At 44.8% G+C, this 20650-nt stretch overlaps 1 protein-coding gene across 3 annotated transcripts in view; it reads left to right on the top strand.

Annotated features, from left to right (window-relative positions):
- MEF2A (myocyte enhancer factor 2A) overlaps window positions 1-20650 on the top strand; it is a 60061-nt gene that overhangs the window by 25426 nt on the left and 13985 nt on the right. The window contains exons 3-6 of one of the 3 annotated variants that reach the window (XM_056865801.1): window positions 6355-6486; window positions 6556-6693; window positions 10215-10434; window positions 11269-11328. In XM_056865801.1, coding sequence (XP_056721779.1) covers window positions 6355-6486; window positions 6556-6693; window positions 10215-10434; window positions 11269-11328 — 550 coding nt within the window. The remainder of the gene's footprint in view (window positions 1-6354; window positions 6487-6555; window positions 6694-10214; window positions 10435-11268; window positions 11329-20650) is intronic. The other 2 variants (XM_056865799.1, XM_056865800.1) reach the window with 2 other exon arrangements.

Here is a 20650-nt window from a genome sequence, read left to right as displayed (position 1 = left end):
ACCACAGAATTTGGCTACCAGGAACAGCAAAAATTTGTGGCCTTTTGTTCATTTGTGAATGATACATCCAAAAGATGGATGGAAGGGTGTTCCATTACTAGCTCAGCAGTGAACTTTACAATGTAATCCAAACAGAGATTAAAAGGGAAAGGTTTCAGGTGTATGTAGACCTGTAAACTTTCCCTGACCTGGATGAACACATGAAGCTGCCTTATACTGAATCAGACACCTAGTCCATCAAAGTCAGTATTGTCTACTCTGACTGGCAGTGGCTCTCCAGGGTCTCAGGCAGAGGTCTTTCACATCACCTACTTGCCTAGTCCCTTTAACTGGAGATGCTGGGGATTGAACCTGGGACCTTCTGCATGCCAAGCAAATGGTCTGCCACTGAGCCGCAGCCCCTCCCCTGGGCTAGCCCGATCTCGGAAGCTAAGCAGGGTTAGCCCTGGTTAGTATGAGGATGGGAGACCACCAAGGAAGTCCAGGGTCACAACGCAGAGGAAAGTGATGGCAAACCACCTCTGAATGTCTCTTGGCTTGAAAACCCTGCGGGGTCGCCATAAATCAGCTGAGACTTGGTGGTTCTTTCCAGTACCAAACCTGTAAGAGAATACACTGTGTATAAACCAGAGAATGTAAAGAGCAAAGGCACACAAATACACACCGGCAAACTCTGAAGAATCAAGGCTTTTTTGTTGATGTTTGGAGCAAGAGTTGGTTATCTCAGACTTCTTCATAGCCTGTGTGGAAAAATACCCTGGCTTGTCTCCCACAGTCTGCCCAGCTTTGCTTAAAGATTACAGGATTCCACTTGCTTCCCTGCTCACACCAGAGTGACAGCTTACTTTTACGGCACTCGATAATGATGAATTAAGTCCTGGCCCTTGTCAGGGCTAGGCCCACAAAAAGGATGTTTCTGTACGCAAGATTAGGAGGGCCCGGCTTTCAGATACCGAGGGGGACTTTGTTTAGAAATGGGGACTTAAAGCAGCTCGACCGTGACAGGAACCTTGTTTGGAATGAAGGTTTCCAGAATCTGTAAGCGAAAGATAATGAGACCGTTTCCCTTCCTCCCGAGTTGTCAGGGTTAATTCTGTTCTTAACAGGATAAAAATAACTTCTCTGTTTGGAGTTTAGAAGTTACACTTCGCTCATTCCAGCTCTTCTGTGCAGATTTTTTTTGCGGGGGAGGCGTATGTGGAGGTGACGTTTTGTTCTCCATGGAATTTCTCGATACCCGATTACACGAAATGATTCAGTTAAAAGTAGAGACTCAAGAGCAAGTGTTGCGGGCCATGATTTGCTAATTAGATTTCCAGACGTATGTAAACCAGAATTCCTTTTTTTTTTTTTTAAATGCAAGTGTGGAGTCAGTTTGGCAGAATTGGTGCATTCTGGGGTGAACACCCTAAGCTTCCTGCTTTCTATTTATAGCGGTCAATAATTTCGTAAAAGGTTAAACGTAATCCAGACGGTGGCGTTCGCATTTTCCCTGCTGATATTACGGTGTGGAGGACTGGCAGGCTGGACTTGTTGAAGGTTTGGGAGGGTTCCCAGCTTTCCGAGCCCTACAAAGCAGCACCATATATGGCTACATCCATATAAGTATCCACCTGATTGGTTCGACGATAGAGATAAGTGCTCTGACAGGTGTTGGGGAAAGTGACACCTCTTTTCTCTGATTTGAGGGGGGGGGGAAGGGGGTTTCCAGGCACAGAGTCTGTGCATGCGAGAGAGACACCATGCCAAGTAACCCGAGAAGGATTTATATCATGTTAATGATGCCTTGTCTTCCATAAGCCTTTTATTGGTAAACATTGAATATCCTTTATCCCGCACTTCTTGGGCCCAGAAGCGGTCCGTATTTCAGATCTTACCAAATATTGGAAAATTCTGGAATTTTTGCATATACATGATGAGATATCTTGGGGATGGGACCCAAATTCATTTATAACACATGAACACGTGAAGCTGCCTTATACTGAATCAGATCCTTGGTCCATCAGTCAGTATTGTCTACTCAGACCGGCGGCGGTTCTCCAGGGTCTCAGGTAGACGTCTTTCACATCACCTACTTGCCTGGTCCCTTTATCTGGAGATGCCAGGGATTGAACCTGGGACCTTCTGCATATCAAGCAGATGCTCTACCATTGCGCCACAGCCCCTCCCCATTTGTTTTACAGATACTTTAGACACTTTAATGTAATTTTAACCAATAGTTTTAATAATTTTGTGTACATTTGTGTACTTTTGAACCGTCAGAAAGCAAAGGTGTAACTATCTCCCCAGAATACCTGTATCAGCTGTTAAACTAAAGCAACCACGAACAACAAACACGCTAACTACGGCAGGCTTTCAGTCTCCACCTACGATGCAGTGTTCCCTGTATTTTATTTTTTCAGGTGAGAGGAAACATTGAAAGCAGGCAGCATGAATCTGCCTGCATGCCGGCTCCAAGAGTCCTGTTTTTGGATCAGGCCGGGTATGGGATGTCCGGATAAGGGATACTCTACCTGTATACTTTCGCCACTGGGAAAGAAACTGAGCCAAGTATTGCTTACTTGGAGTATAAAACCAGGAGTTTATCAAATTTATTTAATACAGTCAAAGACCAATAAAAATAGAATCAATACAATAATTCAAATTTCCAGAATATCAATTAACTCATGATAAAAAGAACATTTAAAATGGTAGAATCACAGAATTATGCAATATAGCTAAAAAGCCTATATATGGCTCACCCAAATTTCCTAATCTTGTAGACCAAAAGTTGTTGCTGAAAAGCCTATATATGGCTTACCCAAGATTTCCTAATCTTAAAGGCTATCCAACCAAATTTGGCGATCTTAAAAGTGATCTCTCGATTCTTGTCTACTAACATTAGTGAGAGGAGAGTCCTTCTATTTTTACCGGGATGGCGGGAAATTACTTGAAGTAAGTTGCTAATATTGCCAACTACCGACAGTGCTTCAAGTGGCAGCGGAAACGTGACTGCCTCGCAAACCGAGTCTGGCTCGTTTCCTCAAAAGTAAATGGCTACTGCAGATACATACGTAGTGCTAAAATTCTACTTGTCGCTGCATTTTTTCTTTAAAAAAAATTGGAAACTTGCGGAAGACATTTTAGAAATGCCATTAGTGGAAGCGCATTAGTGGAAACTGCAAAGAAATTACAAGCCGTAACAGAATGAAGCAAATGCTTGAAATGTCTATGAGTGTGACCTGACTGTGGTGGTTATAAAGAAGCCGCTCTCTTCCCTGCCCCTCTCTTCTCCGTCCCACCCCCCCAACAAATTAATATGGCTTTTTATTTTCTGGGTGGGTGGGGAGAAGATGCATTGTCTTCTCTGTATGTTACAGGTGCCCTTGTGTTCCCAACTAAATGGATTTATAGCTGGAAAAGCTTACCAGGTTTACATAAAAGCAAGGGGGGGAATGATTTGGGATGAGAACACAGTTGCATGTTTGAAAGGTTAAAGAGAAGGAGAAAAGAGCCAGAGTCCAGTAGCACCTTAAAGACTGACCAAATTTCTGGCAGGGTGTGAGCTTTTGTGAGCCACAGCTCACTTCTTCAGGTATAGCTCGAAAGTGAGCCCGTCTGTCCTTAAGAAGAGAAGAGTGAATTAGACACACAAGGGCCATGTAAATGTCAAAAGCAACTAAAATGACATTAGCAGGCATGATTGGATCAGGTGTGATATGCAGAGGGGTAGTAGGAGTGGAGAAATCGGCATTGGTAATGAGACAGGAATACCAGATCTCTATTCAGTCCAGGAGAACGTTCTGTCTCGAGCTTCGTTATTAGTTGTAATTCAGCAGTTTCTCTAATCTCCCTTTGTTAGAGAGCTGTTATTCTTAAATCAGAAAGTGACGTTAAAGAGAGGCAGTTCTCAGGGTAGTCAACTGTTTAAATCAGTATAGCCTTTAAACTTTGGCTTGTTCTAAAGATGCATGCAGTCCTGGCGCCTCTTCTAGGACATGGGTGAGCCTTGCACAATCTAGTTTTTTTCTTTAGTGCTAGAAACCCAGGGAACCGTAAAAGCATGCTTTAAATTTGCAAGGGCAGAGGGCCTTCTTGAGCTTAGACTGCACATTTAAAATCTGTAGGGTGTTTTTGTTATCTTTCCTTTTTTGTCTTTAAAAAATGCTTTTTTCATCCCTGAATTCCCTTTCCCAAAGCTGGGGAGGTCTCTCTATCTACCCTTTTCCACCTGTGCTGAAAAGCCGCTTCGGTAGGGCGATTGCAAGCAGGGGGGTGGGTGGAGAGAGGAGAACTGGGGGGGGGGGGAGGTTAAGCCACTTCTTTCCACCTGCCCTTCATCTCTCAGCCTACTCAAACTGATTACAGTTCAGATTAAATCGCAGAGGGGATAAAAGTAAACAGGGTAGTATATTGTTTGGCTCAGTTGCTTAGGGAAGGTATGAATGAATTCGTTTATTTGTTTAGCCATAGGCCATTACAAAATATCCTTACGTATGTACAAAAAAGAAACCTAAAATGGTATCTGAAAAGGAATAAAATTGCACTGATATACATTGCCCGGATAAAACCGTTTCATACACAGTCTGTTAAAACAAAGGGTCATACTCATTTGATTTCCTGTATCAAATTTTTCTCGATAGCTTCAAGGGCTCTAATCTTCCTGGGCGCAATAGCAAATTGAGACATTCTGAAGGTAACATGCGAATATTTAGGGAAGGTAAGAGACGCCTTGGTGGAGCAGAGTGAGGTCCGGAATCCCAGCCGTTGGTTGATCCTCTAATTCAGGGGTCCCCGACCTTTTTCGACCTGTGGACACCTTTGGGATTCTGTCACAGGCTGGTGGGCTCAACCGCAACATGGCTGCCACAGGAGGTGGAGCCACCCACAAAGGAATCATAGAGTTGGACGGGACCACCAGGGTCATCTAGTCCAACCCCCTGCACAATGCAGGAAATTCACAACTAACTCCCCTCCCCCACTTCCCCAGTGGCCCCTACTCCATGCCCAGAAGATGGGGGAAAACTCCCCCTCCAGGATCCCTGTCCAAACTGGCCTGGAGGAAAATTGCTTCCTGACCCCAAAGTGACGATCGGCATGACCGTGGGCATGTAAGAAAGTGCCACAAGAGCCCAACACTGGCGCAACCATTCGTGCCCTCCCTCTCATGATCTGCCTAAGGAAGCCTAAGCGCAGGGGCGAAGAGCAATAATTTTAAAAGTACGCTGTGAAAGTAGACTGAGAGAAAATAGAACACTGTGGTGGTATCTGCTCCTGGAACAAAAGTTATTTAACCTTCCCCACCATTTGGATCCCTAGCGGCCAGTCCAAAGTACCGCTGGGCAGGTGCCCCACCTGGCCCTGCCCATTTTCTAAAACTACTTGATGGGCACAAGGAAAGGTGTTGGTGTACACCATGGTGCCTGCGGCATCACTTTGGGAACCCTTGCAGTCGTTAATTGTGGCCTGGCTTCTGCTTCTCCCCTGTTCTAGGGTAGAGTCTCGGTGAAAACGCACGGTCGCTTTAGCCTCCTTTATTCCCTGTTTCAGCCAGGGAATACATGCGTTTCGCTGAACATGCGTTGATCCTGGCTGAAACAGGGAATAAAGGAGGCTAAAGCGACCGTGCGTTTTTGCCCTCAGTTCACGCAGGACATTAGCAATGCCTTTAAAAAAACACCAAACTCACCTATATGTATGCATACTCTGCCATGAATCCCACTTAGGTGTGAATGGGTGGGGTAGAACTTGAATAAAATAATAAATAATACCATTGTAAAGGAAGATTAGGTAATTGTTCAGGGCAGCTTCTTTTTCCTTCTTATCGAGGAGTTGTGATAAGTTCCTGCAGAACCCAGTGTTCCCCAGAAATGCATTGTGGGGATTATTGAAGGTAAAAAATGGTATATGTTAAGGCAGGGGTGTCGAACTCATTTGTTATGAGGGCCGGATATGACATAAATGTAACTTGGCTGGGCCATGTGTACCATAAAATTTAATACCAGGTACTGGAGATACAAAATTTATAGAAGACACCGGCAAAGCCAATTAATGATATTATTTTTTTACTTTAATTTTTACTTAAAATACAAACATGCTGACAGCCCAGATTGGGACAGGGCGTGGCTGTCTTGGCTCGCTCGTCGGCCGGATAAAAGCTCTCAAGGAGCCAAATCCAGCCCCCGGGCCTTATGTTTGACACCCCTGAGTTAAGGGTTCTTAAGAAGCGATTATATGTCTGGAAATCGTTGGTTCAGTGGCTCTGGATGTGAATCAGTTTGCGCCTCCTGAATCCAAGTTTGCAATTAAAAAGAAACAAAAAAACTCATGGCAAGCTAGTATTGTCTGTGTGTGAATTTTCCAATTGTATTTCAGACGTTAAGAAAGAAAGGCCTTAATGGTTGTGAGAGCCCTGATCCTGACGATTACTTTGAGCACAGTCCGCTGTCGGAGGACAGATTCAGCAAACTAAATGAAGATAGTGATTTTATTTTCAAGCGAGGCCCTGTAAGTACTTTTTTTCCTTTCCCTCCTACTTGTTATTTGTTGATTCTTTCTATTAACTTCGTCACTTAGGCTCTGAACAAGAAGGAAAACAGAGGGTGCGACAGCCCAGACCCTGACGCCTCCTATGTGCTTACGCCGCACACAGAAGAAAAATATAAAAAAATTAATGAAGAGTTTGATAATATGATGCGGAATCATAAAATCGCAGTGAGTACTGTGGTACGGCTTGTGCTTTTTCCAGTCTGGGTGCATGAGAACATATTACGATCGCTCTCTGATGCTGGAAGCTGCAATGAGGATTGCAACAGCTGTATACATTTATAAAGCAGAAGTATGTGATTGGGATAGAATCATAGAGTTGGAAGGGGACCACCAGGGTCATCTAGTCCAACCCCCTGCACAATGCAGGAAATTCGCAACTACCTCCCCCCCCACACCCCCAGTGACCCCTACTCCATGCCCAGAAGATGGCCAAGATGCCCTCCCTCTCATCATCTGCCTACAGTCACAGAATCAGCATTGCTGACAGATGGCCATCTAACCTCTTCTTAAAAACCTCCAGGGAAGGAGAGCTCACCACCTCCTGAGGAAGCCTGTTCCACTGAGGAACCGCTCTAACTGTTAGAAAATTCTTCCTAATTCTTCTTTGCTTCTTGAGACAGAAATCGTGAATGTGTAAGAAACTTAGAGAGCAATCCTGAGTGGGAGGGCAGTAGAGGCACGACCAGGGACGACGCAGCCAGGCCTCCTCCTGAGTGGCTCACTGCCTTGGCGCAGCAAGCCAAAAATGCGATGTGCAGAAAACCCTGTGAAACTGCTCATGGGGATACACCTCCCTTTTGCAGGTGCAAGTTCCCGCCGGCAAAAGGGGGCATTCCCGGGGCAAAAGGGCTCTGGGAGCTGACGAAAGCCAGCCCCACCCCCCGAGATCGCCCCTTTGGTTCTGGCGCGAGCCCTCGTGCCGGGGAAATGCGGCGGCGACCGTGCATGGTGCTGTCGCACGACTCCCCAATGCCGGGGCAGGGTTCGTGCCAGCTCCATAAACCTTTCTCCCCCGCCCCCTTCAGGATTGCGCTGCCCACTTGCAAATCTGGGAGAAAGATCTCCATCTGTTATCCATTAGGGCTAAGATGTTAAGAGCCACAGGAGAACCCCTCTATCAGTTTTACCTTCCTAAGAAACTCTCCCTTAAGCAGAGAAGTTTCTAGTCCTCTTGAAACTTGGAGAGTGCTTGTGTTGGAGGTCTGTTGAGGTCACTAAAATCAGTGCAGCAAGACAGCCTCATACAACACTTTTAGAGTCAGGCTGATATGTGCCACAAACACCTTCTTATCCTTCCTCATGGTTCGTAGTCCTCGTCTTTGGCTGATTTCTCTCGTTCTTTCTAGTTCCTGTCAAAACATGTCAATTTTTTGGGGGGGGGGAATTAAAATACGTAGTCCTTCACATGTGTGGTACATGTTCAGAATTTGGTGGTTAGCAAAGATTTCTTTTGAAGCAAAGACCTACACAAGAAATAGCTATGGGAAGTTTAGACCATCACACAATACAGTAAAATCACAAATGTTGTTATATAGTTGAAAATTTCCTAACAGTTAGCAGTGATAGGTAAATAAAGAGAACGATCTACAAAATCTGAAAGAGAGCTAGTTGCCCAAATGTTTTTCTTCCTTTGGTTTTTTTTGTTTTTGTTTTTATTCTGCCTTTCTTCCAAGAAGCTCTGGGAGTGTACACGCTTCTTCCCTCCTCCACTTTATCTGCACAACAACTGTGTGATAGTAGGCTAGGCTACAAAAGAAAGGCAGGCTCAAGGTCGGCCAGTAAATTTCGCAGCAAGCAGGAACTTGAACCTGGGTTTCCCTGACCCTGATCTAACCGTGAGACCACACTGGCTCCTCTGGCAGAATGTGCAGCGAGCACTTCTGAACATTGAGGATGTTTTTGGAACAACTTGCTGTTTTTAAACATTCGTGATACCCTACAAGTAGCTGCCCTGCGAGACCTCCAGGCTGAGCTGCATTTTGGCATTTTAAAATCTTCTAAAAATATCTATGTATTAATTTGCATCCAGTAGAATCCTGTTAATATCTATGTGTTCTGAAGCGATTAGTGATGAACCTTAACAAACCTTTTTTTTTGTTAAAAAAGGTGATAATTAAAAATGGCTTTAATGATGCGGTAAACTTGTATTTTTTTTTTAATTGTGCGATTCTTTAGTTCTTTGGTATTTGAATGATTTTTAGAGTTTGGGGTGCGGTTTTTTGGCCCCCGTTAATGACAACGGCATAGATAATGATGAACCAGGAGAGCTTCCCACCAGCGCCAGGAGCCTTTAACAAGAGTTCAACGCCCCTCTAAAACTAGTTTACCGGCTTTGCTGGGAGCAACCCTGACGAATCGGTCCAACATGAATTACGATGCGCAGTGCAGATAATGCCATAATCTGCTTCCACTCCCTTCATCCTAAAAGCGGCATCCAGTGTACACTGACATCTAAATTCTTCGGCTCTCAGTGGCACCTGTGGTTGACATGACATAACTGATCCAGCAAGAGATTTCTGGGTGTCTTGTTCCTCACAACCAAATCAGCTGTACCGACTTTGATCTGTAACTGTTGAAAGGCGTGATAATTCATGTGCTTGCGCTGGAGAGGCATTCCTCCCTGGGGCTTTTTGCCAAGTAAATGAGTTTAGGATTGAAGTGGAAAATAGCTTTGAAGAGTATAATTTTTTTTTGCAAAGGAAAAGAGGCCTGCCCTCCACCAAAGAGAGCTTAACAGTCTGTAATTCTGTATCAAAAGTTATTTATTTCTAATTTCTTTCATAGTCACATAATTTAAAGATTTTTTTTAATGCTGTGGCATATTACTATGCTATAGAATTAACTGCCAGAGGTACATGCTTGATAAGGTGAAATTTTAAAACAACCTTTTGTTGCTCAGTTACTGATACGATTTTGAAATTGTAATGAAGTTGACCAGTTATTCGCCAAAGTTTGTTTGTATACGTTCATCCTTTTTTTAAAGTGAAATGCATATTACTTAAGGTGTATTCCTTCAGATATGCTTTGCAAAGAAGCATGTATGAATTTGTCGCTTTTTCTTGCCTAAAATATATTTAATGCAATAATTTTAATATATGAATATCCTAGTGTGAGTTACTGCTAGCTTTTCAGAGACTTTTAACGTGATGGCTATGTAGGTCCGGATAATGTGTTTAGTTCCAGTTTGCTTTGGAAGCGAGTACTACCTGGTATCACATTTCTAGGCTTTTTTTCCCCTTCCCACTAAACTCCTCTGTTTGGATGCTTAATGCATCTTTAAAATACAATCGCTTTTCCAGAAGGCATAACTTAACTCTTTGTGGGTATAACTCAGATGGTGTGTTCTTTTTAACTTTAAATTAACAGGTGAATGCGAATAACCTTTCATTTTCTGCTCACAATATATATTTTTTTCATAAAACTTAACCTCCATGTGATACATTTGAAGTAATTGTAGCTCTTGGGTTATTTCTAACCAGTACTAGGGAGTGCGGTGTGTGGTTCGTATGCGGCAAATTCTGCATTTAACTATATTTAAGATGACTTCTATAGGTGAATGTTTCAAATGCTCTTTTTTAAAAAAAGATACAAACCGGTGTTCTAATTTGTTAAATGTAAAACTTGGGGGGGGGGGATTGCAGTCCTATAAAATTAGCTGACACTGCTCCCCTCCTCTTCCTTTTCAGCCTGGGTTGCCACAGCAGAACTTCTCAATGTCCGTCACCGTCCCCGTCTCCAGCCCCAACACTCTAACGTACAGCAATCCTGGGAGTTCCCTCGTTTCCCCTGCGTTGGTGGCGAGTTCGACCTTGACGGACACCACCATGCTGAGTCCCCCTCAAGCCACGTTGCATCGAAATGTCTCTCCTGGAGGTCCTCAGAGGCCCCCGAGCACTGGCAGTGCGGGTAAGACCTTCCTCTTCTCTTGCCTTTCTGCGTTTGGTGTGGTGAATTGATCTCGAGCTGTATTACACTCCTGAGGGTTTGTTTCTAATATTCGAAGGATGCTCTCCCTTGCGTGGTGCAGTGCTTAAGAGCGGTGGTTTGGAGCGGTGGACTCTGATCTGGAGATCTGGAGAACGGGTTTGATTCCCCGCTCCTCCCTCCACATGAGCGGTGGACTCTAATCTGGTAAAACCAGGTTGGTTTCCCCACTCCTCCACATGAAGCCAGCTTGGTGTCTTTGGGCTAGTCACAGCTCTCTTAGAGCTCTCTCATCCCCACCTACCTCACAGCGTGTTTGGTGTGGGGAGGGGGAGGGAAGGTGATTGTAACCCAGTTTGATTCCTCCTTAAGCAGTGGAGAAAGTGGGCATATAAAAACCAACTCGAGCAGTGTTACATTTCTAAGGGTTTGTTTCTAATATTCAAAGGACGCTCTCCCTTGCCTTTCCTTCTCACTCTCGTATTCCACCTTGAGAAACAAGTTTGCTTATTCTCTTGCTTTCCCATTAACTTCCTACTAAATTCTCACTACTTTTAACTCCTTTAGAGCATTATACTGCGGTTGGGGGGGAGTGTTTGCCCATTTGGCTTGGAGGAGAAGACGCTGGAGGGCTTGTGCTCTGTGCTTGAGTTTCATTTTCGCTCTTTGTGAGCTGTTTTAGATGTCCCCTGATTGGTGGTTTGGAGTTGACTTTGTTGTGTGGGGTGGCTTGGTAAATCAGTTTCAACAAATCAATGATAATAATTAAGTTACAAGAATGAATAATGTGCTTTTCCTCTTTCGTTCTTCTACCAGGCGGCATGTTATCCACGGCGGACCTCTCGGTGCCAAATGGAGCTGGTTCTAGTCCAGTGGGTAAGTGGCAAATGGCTTGTTTAAATGTATTAGGGGGCTTAAAACTTGTTGAAAGAAAGCAGAGCTGGATTGGCTGCCTTGAAATAATCTGTTCAGGACTGAAACTTCCAGTTTGAGGGAGGGAGAGAAGACCAAACATTTGTTCTGTGCCTTTTCTGTGTACATCTAAACAGCTTTATTTATTTATTATTTATTAAAACAATTATACCCTGCTTTTCCTCTTGGTTCAAGGCTGCATACAATAATAGTCTGGACATAAATGCTTATAATTGCATGAAAAAAATGGATTGCCCTGAATCGTCCATTTTAACACCTGAAGTTGTAGGGAAACTTAAATATCCTACTTGTTGTTTAGCAACCAAACTGTGGCAGGCATCTAAAACACAAAGCATTTTAAGTGGTTAAACAGAGATTTGTTTACGTTCATATATTGTAAAATCATGTTTTCCAATTCTGGTCATCTGTTGATCATTTGCACATCAGACTGACACCAGAACACATTAACCTGTTGATTTTTCTTTAAAATAAATAGCAGTGTCAGGTAAAGACACAATGTATAAGCTGAGCCCCGTGGCGCAGAGTGGTAAGCTGCAGTACTGCAGTCAAAAGCTCTGCTCATGACCTGAGTTAGATCCTGACGGAAGTCGGTTTCAGGTAGCCGGCTCAAGGTTGACTGAGCCTTCCATCCCTCCGAGGTCGGTAAAATGAGGACCCATCTTGCTGGGGGTCAAGTGTAGACATGTGGGGAAGGCGATGGCAAACCACCCCCTTAAACATAGTCTGCCTAGTAAACGTCATGATGTGATGTCACCCCTTTACCTTTAAAGGCAGAATAGAAATACTTCTTAACACCTTCAAGTAGTGCCGTAGAGTACTCAGATACCATGCTAAGTAACCTTGCAATGTCCATGGAAGTTGTCCGGGTTTTCTGTGTATTGCAGGTCAGCTGAGCCATGTCTCAGCTTGAGGCAGTTTTAGGAAGGTCAGGCTGAAGGAAGATTTCTCTGGGGAAGTGTCTTCTTTGCCATCTCAGTCACCACGTTGCACCAGCTCTGTGGAGTTGTTACCTTTGGTAGAAGATAGCATTTCTTTTTGGCTGTCAGGTCGCATCTGACTCATGGTGACCCTCGGTGGAGGTTTCAAGGCGAGAGATGTTCAGAGATGGTTTGCCATTGCCTGCCCGCGCGTGATGACCCTGGCATTCCTTGGAGGTCTCCCACACAAATACTTGCCAAGGTCGACCCCGCTCCACTTCTGAGATCCGAAGAGATCAGGCTAGCCTGGGCCATGAAGGTCAGGGTGATAGCAATTCTGCAACTAAGCAGAGGCTGGACAAGCACTTGTCAGGGATGCTCTAGGCTGGTCCTGCATGAAGCAGGGGGTTGGACTAGATGGCCTGTGTGGCCTCTTCTGACTCTATAATTCTATGATCCTTTAACCCAGTGGTTCCCAAAGCGGGCAGTACCACCCCCTGGGGGGCGGTGGGATTACCTAGGGGGGCACTAAGAGGCGAGAGGGCAGCAGGGAGGTGCTAGAGGTGGGCCCCTTCAACTTTGTTGTTCACTAATTTACAATAGAACAAGCTATGGCACCATGCTGGCAAATTGGGTGGAAACTGTCAGAATTACCCCAGACTTTGAAGAGTTGGTACCACTGGATCAAGTTCATCAGTTGAATCAATTTCAACTAAAGTTTTATTTTAATTTTGAATAGATGTGCAATTAATTGTTACTGTTTTGAAATTGTATTGTTATTATCTTCTTTAGCGAGTCATGCAAACCCCCTATTTTGAATAATGCTTTTTACAAGATAGGGTAGGGGGCGCTGGGGTTGAGTTTGTGGAACCAAGGGGGCGGTGGCCCGAAAAGTTTGGGAACCACTGCTTTAAACCAATGGATCCCAACCTATTCGTTATGGTGACCCACAGTTCCAAATTTACATTGGTGTGGAGACCCGTCTTTTTATTGTGTGGATTTTGGACCTTAGGTCTTTGGCATCTATCGGTTTCGTGCATTTCAAGTTGGCCTATTTGATAAACATTGCTAGAAGGATCCCAGAATAAAAAAATCACTGCAGTCAATAAAATGGCAAAAACCCGCAGCCTACTTTCTTAGGGTTCTCGACCTGCTTCTGGATTGGAACCCACAGGTCAAGAAATGCTGTGTTTTTAAACCCACTAGCAATGAAATTGTGACCGGGTCGTAGACTCCGTATTTTTTCGGTGATGTTTTTGAACGGGTGGCTGTGACTTTTGGTTATGAGCCTGCAAGATGAGAACCCAGAAAAAGAAACTCGGAAAACATTCAGGCGATGCCACGCCGCAGAGCTACCAGGGCACAGGAGTCTGCCAGGATGCTGTGACTTGCCATTTGTTGAATTGATAACCCGGTGGCAGGTGGGAATTAGCTCTGTCACCCTGGAAATCTAAATTGCAGCCCAACCAACAGCCCGCCAAGCACGTTGTGAAGAAAGATTTGCTAAAATTGGAATACGAACTGATGACAAACCCACTTACGTTTTCGACAATACAGCGACATTCTCCCCGCCCCCCGGCGTGAAACAATATTTCAAGCCCAACTCTTAACACTTTTCTTGCCACCTCTGATGTCCCAGCGGCTTCTCCGTGGGTTCATCTTGTGGCTCTCCTGTAAAAGTTTAGAGACTTGCCAGGGCAGGGGCAGAGCTCGTTCTTGACAGAGCCAGCATGGCGTGGTGGTTAAAGTGCTGGGCTAGGGTCCAGGAGACCCAGGTTCAAATCTCCAGCTGGCCATGGAAGCTTGGTGGGTGACCTGGGGCCAGTCACATGCACTCAGCTTAAATTCAATCCACAGGGCTATTGTGGGGAAGAAGAAGAGTTGGTTTTTATAGCTGACTTTCTCTACCACTTAAGGAAGAATCAAACCGGCTTACAATCACCTTAAAGTTTGATTCTTCCTTAAGTGGTAGAGAAAGTCAGCATATCAAAACCAACTCTTCTTCTTCCCTCCCCCTCCCCACAACAGACACCCTGTGAGGTAGGTGAGGCTGAGAATGCTCTATGAGAGCTGTGACTAGCCCAAGGTCACCCAGCTGGCTTTATGTGGAGGAGTGGAGAATCAAACCCGTTTCACCAGATTAGCATCTGCCGCTCATGTGGAGGAGTGGGGAATCAAACCCGGTTCTCCAGATTAGAGTCCACCACTCCAAACCACCACTCTTAACCACTATACCATGCTGGCTCTCAATTCAGATTTCCATTCAGATTTCTCCAGAGGGAAGAAGAAGAATTGGTTTTTATATGTCAACTTTCTCTACCACTTAAGGAAGAATTAGACCGGCTTACAATCACCTTCTTTTCCCCACAACAGGCACCCTGTGAGGTAGGTGGGGCTGGAGAGCCCTAACAGAGCTGTGAGTAGCCCAAGGTCACCCAGCAGGCTTTGTGTGGAGGAGTGGGGAACCAAACCGGTTCTCCGAATCAGAGTCCAATGCTCCAAACCACCGCTCTTAACCACTACACCATGCTGGGATAGAACAGAGGAGAGGAGAATGATGTAAACAGCTTTGGGTCCTCACTGGGGGAAAAGACAGGGTATAAATGACCTAAAATAATGTTTAAAAAGGAACTTTGATGGTTAGCTTGGCAGAAAATCATGGTATAAATACTTTGGAGATCCTCTTTCTCGGGGTAAACATAGCAACTCTTTCCCAGGGATGATTCCTCAGCACCACCAGATGGCCTAGAAAAGTTTTTTTTTTTTAATAGAGAGGTTGTGGTGTGCAGTAGATAGACAGCTGCCAGATTTGAATGGCAAATTCTAATGTCCTCAGTTGACGGTGAACCAGCGCAGTGTTTCATGTGGTTGCTAGGTAAATAATACCGGCGTTCCAGGGAAATAAATGCATGCAAGAAGCTTAGTAGATAGACTGGAAACCAAATAGAGCTGTAAAAAAGAAACACCAAACTAAAACAAAAAAAACCTCTCAGCAATTCTTGTTGGAGGAATGTTTGGTAGAGGGTGTCAAAGCCAGGTATCAATTTTCCCCAACTCTACTTATTCTAGTAACAGATTAGTGACTTCGTAAGAGAGCCGTTCACTTTTACTCTTCAAGCGCCCAAGGTGAAGTTCAAAGGTCTTGAAACACAGAGTAAAAGACATTTTAGCATAAAGATATTCATAGCCTTTTATTTCAGCTTTGAAACTTCATCCATACACAAAGTGGTTTCTTTTGGGTGGGTGGATAAGTTAATAACTAAGTGCTGTGAAGTTGCAACTGACTCATGGCGACCCCTTGTGGGGTTCTCAAGGCAAGAGATGAGCAGAAGTGGTTTGCCATTGCCTTCCTCTGCATACCCGCCTTGGTCTTCCTTCCCATCCAAGTTCTAACCCCGTTTCGCTTCCGATATCTGATGAGCACAGACTGTACAGGCTGCTCGTGAGTGGATAAGCCTCAGGATTTGTAAATGGGGAGAGGAAATTGTTTGCAAAGGGACAACAATGCGTAGGTTGTTAATTTAAGGAACAGGTGCCTGTCTGAGTAACGAGGCTGAGCTCCGATCATGGTGGGCTTAGGTGGCCTGAAACAAATTGCATCAGGTCACAGACATCCCCCTCTCCTCTGTATCTGTTCGGGCATCCGAGAGAGCCAGCAAAATGTAGTGTTTAAGAGCGGTGGACTCTAATCTGGAACACCGGATTGGTTTCCCCACTCCTATACATGCAGCCTGCTGGGTGACCTTGGGCTAGTCACAGTTCTCTCTGAACTCGCTCGGCCTCACCTACCTCACAAGGTGTCTGGTGTGGGGAGAGGAAGGGAAGGCGATTGTAAGCCTTCCAAGTTGGCAGCCATCACCACATCCTGGGGCAGGGAGTTCCTCACTCCTCCTCATGAAGCCTGCTGGGTGTCCTTGGGCCAGTCTCAGTTCTCTCAGAACTCTCTCAGCCCACGCGGAGGCAGGCAGTGGCAAAACCACCTCCGAATGTCTCTGACCTTGAAAACCCTACTGGTTCACCATCAGTTGGCTGTGACTTGATGGCACTTGATGGCACCAAGAGGAATGGTAAGCTCAGGAATTTGAATACTCTCTTCTGTCACTATTATAGGCAGAGTAGGTTGCCTTGACTTCTCCAAGCCACCCAGTTTTCAGCTTTTCTGCTGTCAATGTGAGGGTGACAGCGATAAAACCATAATTCATTTTCAGAAGAACAGTAAGGACAAGGAGTGCTTTCTAGGGAGAGGTCTTGATTCTTATCAGGTGAAACAAGGCGAGCATGTCAGAATTAAGTACTGCACCACAGACCAGAGGGAGGGCATTACCTGAAATCCCCATATGTGTTGAAGAAACCTCTCAAATGGACTGCAGAACTCGTGGGGGAAATAGTGAACATCATGCACTCTGAGACCTGCAAGATCCTACATATGAAGGCCCAGCTCTAAGTGAACTGTGAGTAGCCCAAGGTCACCCAGCTGGCTTCATGCGGAGGAGTGGGGAAACTAACCCGGTTCACCAGATTGTAAACCGGGTTGATTCTTTCTTTCTTTTTAAAATTATTTCATAAATGTGAAAAAAGCAAATATAACATAAAAACCCATCACCCCCCTCCAACCCCCTTTATATACCCCCAGTGAAAGACTTCCGTTAGAGTATTACCCAAATCCAAATTCTACATTACTTCCCCTATTACAGCACTCAAATATTATAACCTTTTCACAACAGTTCTAAAATCCACCTTCGCATATTTAGCTAAATACACAAATGCCAAGCTCCATTTCTTTCCAAATTCTTCCATATCCTTTCCATGTAGTCCATTTGTTAGCTTAGCCATCTGTATATACTCTATTAATTTTTCTCTCAAATCTTTCTTCGACAATTTTTTATCTGCCTTCCAGGGTTTTTCAATAATTATTCTTGCCGCTGCAAAGCAATATTGACAGATGGTTTTATCTTCCACATCCATTCCCTCTTTAAATAAAACTAGTAAACACGGGTTGAGTCTTTCTTAGGTGTTAGAGAAAGTTGGCATATAAAAACAAACGCTGCTTCTTAAAAAAAAATAGTTTTCTAGCATCCTCACTAATGCCACATAGTCCAGTCACGCTGTATTTGAACAGCACATTTTTGCAAGTGATAAAACACTGTCTTCGGTAAATAAAAATATACACGTACATTCCCAGTGCGATACAGTGCTTCTCCAGATCTTGCCAGTTTTTGCTTTAAAAAACCCCCAATAGTTTGCTTTTTAAGGTGCAAATTATTAGCTCAAACCAGAGAGCGTGTGCATGTTGTGTGGGGCCAGTGAGAGTTGGCATGCAAAGGGTTACCCAGGCCTCACTTGGGAAAAGCCGCCTGATGGTTACATCATCTCGTAATCGTTATCTGCCTCTGGCTCCTGACCTTAGGGGGGGGGGCGAAATCCCATGCTTTCAACTGCCCTTTCGCCTGTGCTTATGACTTGGCGTTCTTGGTCTGCCGCCCAATCTTGCCTCTGGTAAGGGTGGCTTGCAAGATTTTAAAGGACGAGAAACCGTTTAGATCCTTGATGGCCGTTCTAGGTAGGAGGACTTGCTTATGCAGCTCGACCCCATAGGCGAGACCGCTTGCTTGAGACGAAATCGTTTGTGAAACCGAGGCTGACTTCCGTGGATTACACAGCTTGCCTTTCAACTAAATTTCTCTTTCTTCTGAAGGCTTGTCTAGAAAACCGCCTTCTCGCAGGCAGCGTGCTGTAAATCAGTCGCCTGCCATGGCTTAGGTTCTGCACAGAGAATTCAGTTGGGAAACTTTTGTCTGATGGTGTCAGTAAAGGGTATGAAATGTTCTCTGAAAGACTGATAGTCCCTTATTATCAGGGCTTCAGGAAATGACTGTTCTGGGTGTGGAAGCTAAAGCTGAACTGCTTTAACACATGATCTTCCAGCACGGTTTGTAAAAGGCTCACAGGAGTCGCCTTGGTTGACCGGTGCCCTGAATGAATGTAATTCTTCTTAAGATAAATAGAAGTAAGAGTTAGCATTATGAGAAGACAAGAGTCACTGGAAAAGACAGTCATGCTAGGAAAAGTTGAGGGCAGCAGGAAAAGAGGAAGACCCAACAAGAGATGGATTGACTCCACAGCCCTCAATTTGCAAGATCTGAGCAAGGCTGTCAAAGATAGGACATTTTGGAGGTCATTGATTCATAGGGTCACCATGTCAGAAGCAACTTGACGGCAATTAACACACACACAAGAGTTAGTGAACATGGGGGCTCTGAAGAACCTGTCATTAAAATGAACAAGGGATTACTTCAAATGAAATAATACTTCATGTGATTGTGCTTAGTGCAGGGGTCCCCGATCTTGTTGAGCTTGTGGCCCCTTTTATTTATTTTTATCTATTTATTTTATTCATAGTCTGCCTTTCTCACTGAAACTGAAGGTGAATTAATTACAAATTGTGTGTGTGTGTATGTAAAGTGCTGTCAAGTCGCAGCCAACTTAAGGCAACCCAGTAGGGTTTTCAAGGCAAGAGACTAACAGGTGGTTTGCAGTTGCCTTCCTCTGCGTAACAACCCCGGTCTTCCTTGGTGATCTCCCATCCAAGTACTGTGGGGTCATCTGCTGAAGCTGGAGGGTGAGAGATTCAAAACGGATAAAAGGAAGTATTTCTTCATACAACGCAGAGTTAAATTGTGGAACTCCCCTCCCCAGGATGTGGTGATGGCTGCCAACTTGGAAGGCTTTGAAGAGGAGAGTGGACATGTTCATTGAGGAGAGGGATGTCTAGTCAAAATGAATACTAGTCATGATGCATACCTATTCTCTCCATTATCAGAGGAGCATGCCTATTGCATTAGATGCTGTGGAACATAGGCAGGATAATGCTGCTGCAGTCGTCTTGTTTGTGGGCTTCCTAGAGGCACCTGGTTGGCCACAGTGTGAACAGATTGCTTGTCTTGATGGGCCTTGGTCTGATCCAGCAGGGCTTTTCTTATGTTTTTATGAGCATGCCTATTATATTAAGTGCTGTGGAATCCAGGCAGGATAAATGCTGCTGCAGTCATCTTTCTTGTGGGCTTCCTGAAGGCACCTGGTTGGCCACGGTGTGAATAGACTTTGGAGGTCTTTAAGCAGAGGCTAGATGGCCATCTGTCAGGAGTGCATTGATTGTGGGATCCTGCATGGCGGGGGGAGGGTTGGGGTCACTGGGGATGTGGGGGGAGGTAGTTGTTAATTTTCTGCATTGTGCAGGGGGTTGGACTAGATGACCCTGGTGGTCCCTTCCAACTCTATGATTCTATGATTTTATTCAAGACTGCTGGTCTTGATGGGCCTTGGTCTGATCCAGCAGGGCTTTTCTTGTGTTCTTACAAGCACTCTTTGCACAGAATTCCTGGTGTTTGTTGCATTATGCCCATTCCAACAGTTGTGGTTTACACCAATTGGCCGTTTATCAACGTGCTGTCCAAAATTACAATTTCATATTAGATTTCTTGCCCCCAACTGAGTGTGATATTTTCTGTTAATAAGCTGCCGGACAGCTCAAGCACGAACAATATACTATTAATTGAATGCGAACACTCCCCTGTGTCCTATTTTTATTACAGCAAGTTCAGGTTAAATTTAGAGGCATGCAAAAAATAAATAAATTATTGCCTCTGCACTCCATGCTCAAGTCTCCGGAGCTAATGAGCTAAGAATTATAAGTTAATGAAGTATGTTAATAAGATACAAGAGAGGTTTCCCAACCTTCCTCCTTTCGGAGAACGCTTCCCACGTGAACTCGTCGGCTAAAAACTCCTGAATATTTTCTATTGAGTGTGAGCCAGCATGGCGTAGTGATTAAGGTGTCCGACTGGGATCTGGGGAACCCAGGTTCGAATCCCCACTCTGTCATGGAAACATGCTGGGTGACCTCGGGCCAGTCGCATACTCTCAGCCTCGACCCTGGCAAGTATTTGGATGGGAGACCTCCGAGGAATGCTGGGGTGTGGCATGGAGATGCAATGGCAAACCACCTCTGAACGTCTCTTGCCTAGAAAACCCTATGGGGTCGCCATGAGTCAGCTTTGACTTGATGGCAAAACACACCCATTTTCTACTGAATTCCTGCCCTTACAGCTGTTCCCAGAGTTCTGGTATTATTTGAGAGAAAAGCTGCTCTACTCTCTCTGTAAAGGTAAAGGTCCCCTGTGCAAGCACTGGGTCATTCCTGACCCATAGGGTGACGTCACATCCCAACGTTTACTAGGCAGACTTCGTTTACAGGGTGGTTTGCCAGTGCCTTCCCCAGTCATCTTCCCTTTACCCCCAGCAAGCTGGGTACTCATTTTACTGGCCTCGGAAGGATCGAACTCAGGGAT

Source organism: Euleptes europaea, chromosome 20 (genome assembly GCF_029931775.1).
Source record: "Euleptes europaea isolate rEulEur1 chromosome 20, rEulEur1.hap1, whole genome shotgun sequence".
NCBI classification, from domain to species: Eukaryota; Metazoa; Chordata; class Lepidosauria; order Squamata; family Sphaerodactylidae; genus Euleptes; species Euleptes europaea.
Note: the sequence above shows the minus strand (reverse complement) of the source record. Positions and strands in the feature narration are given on the sequence as shown.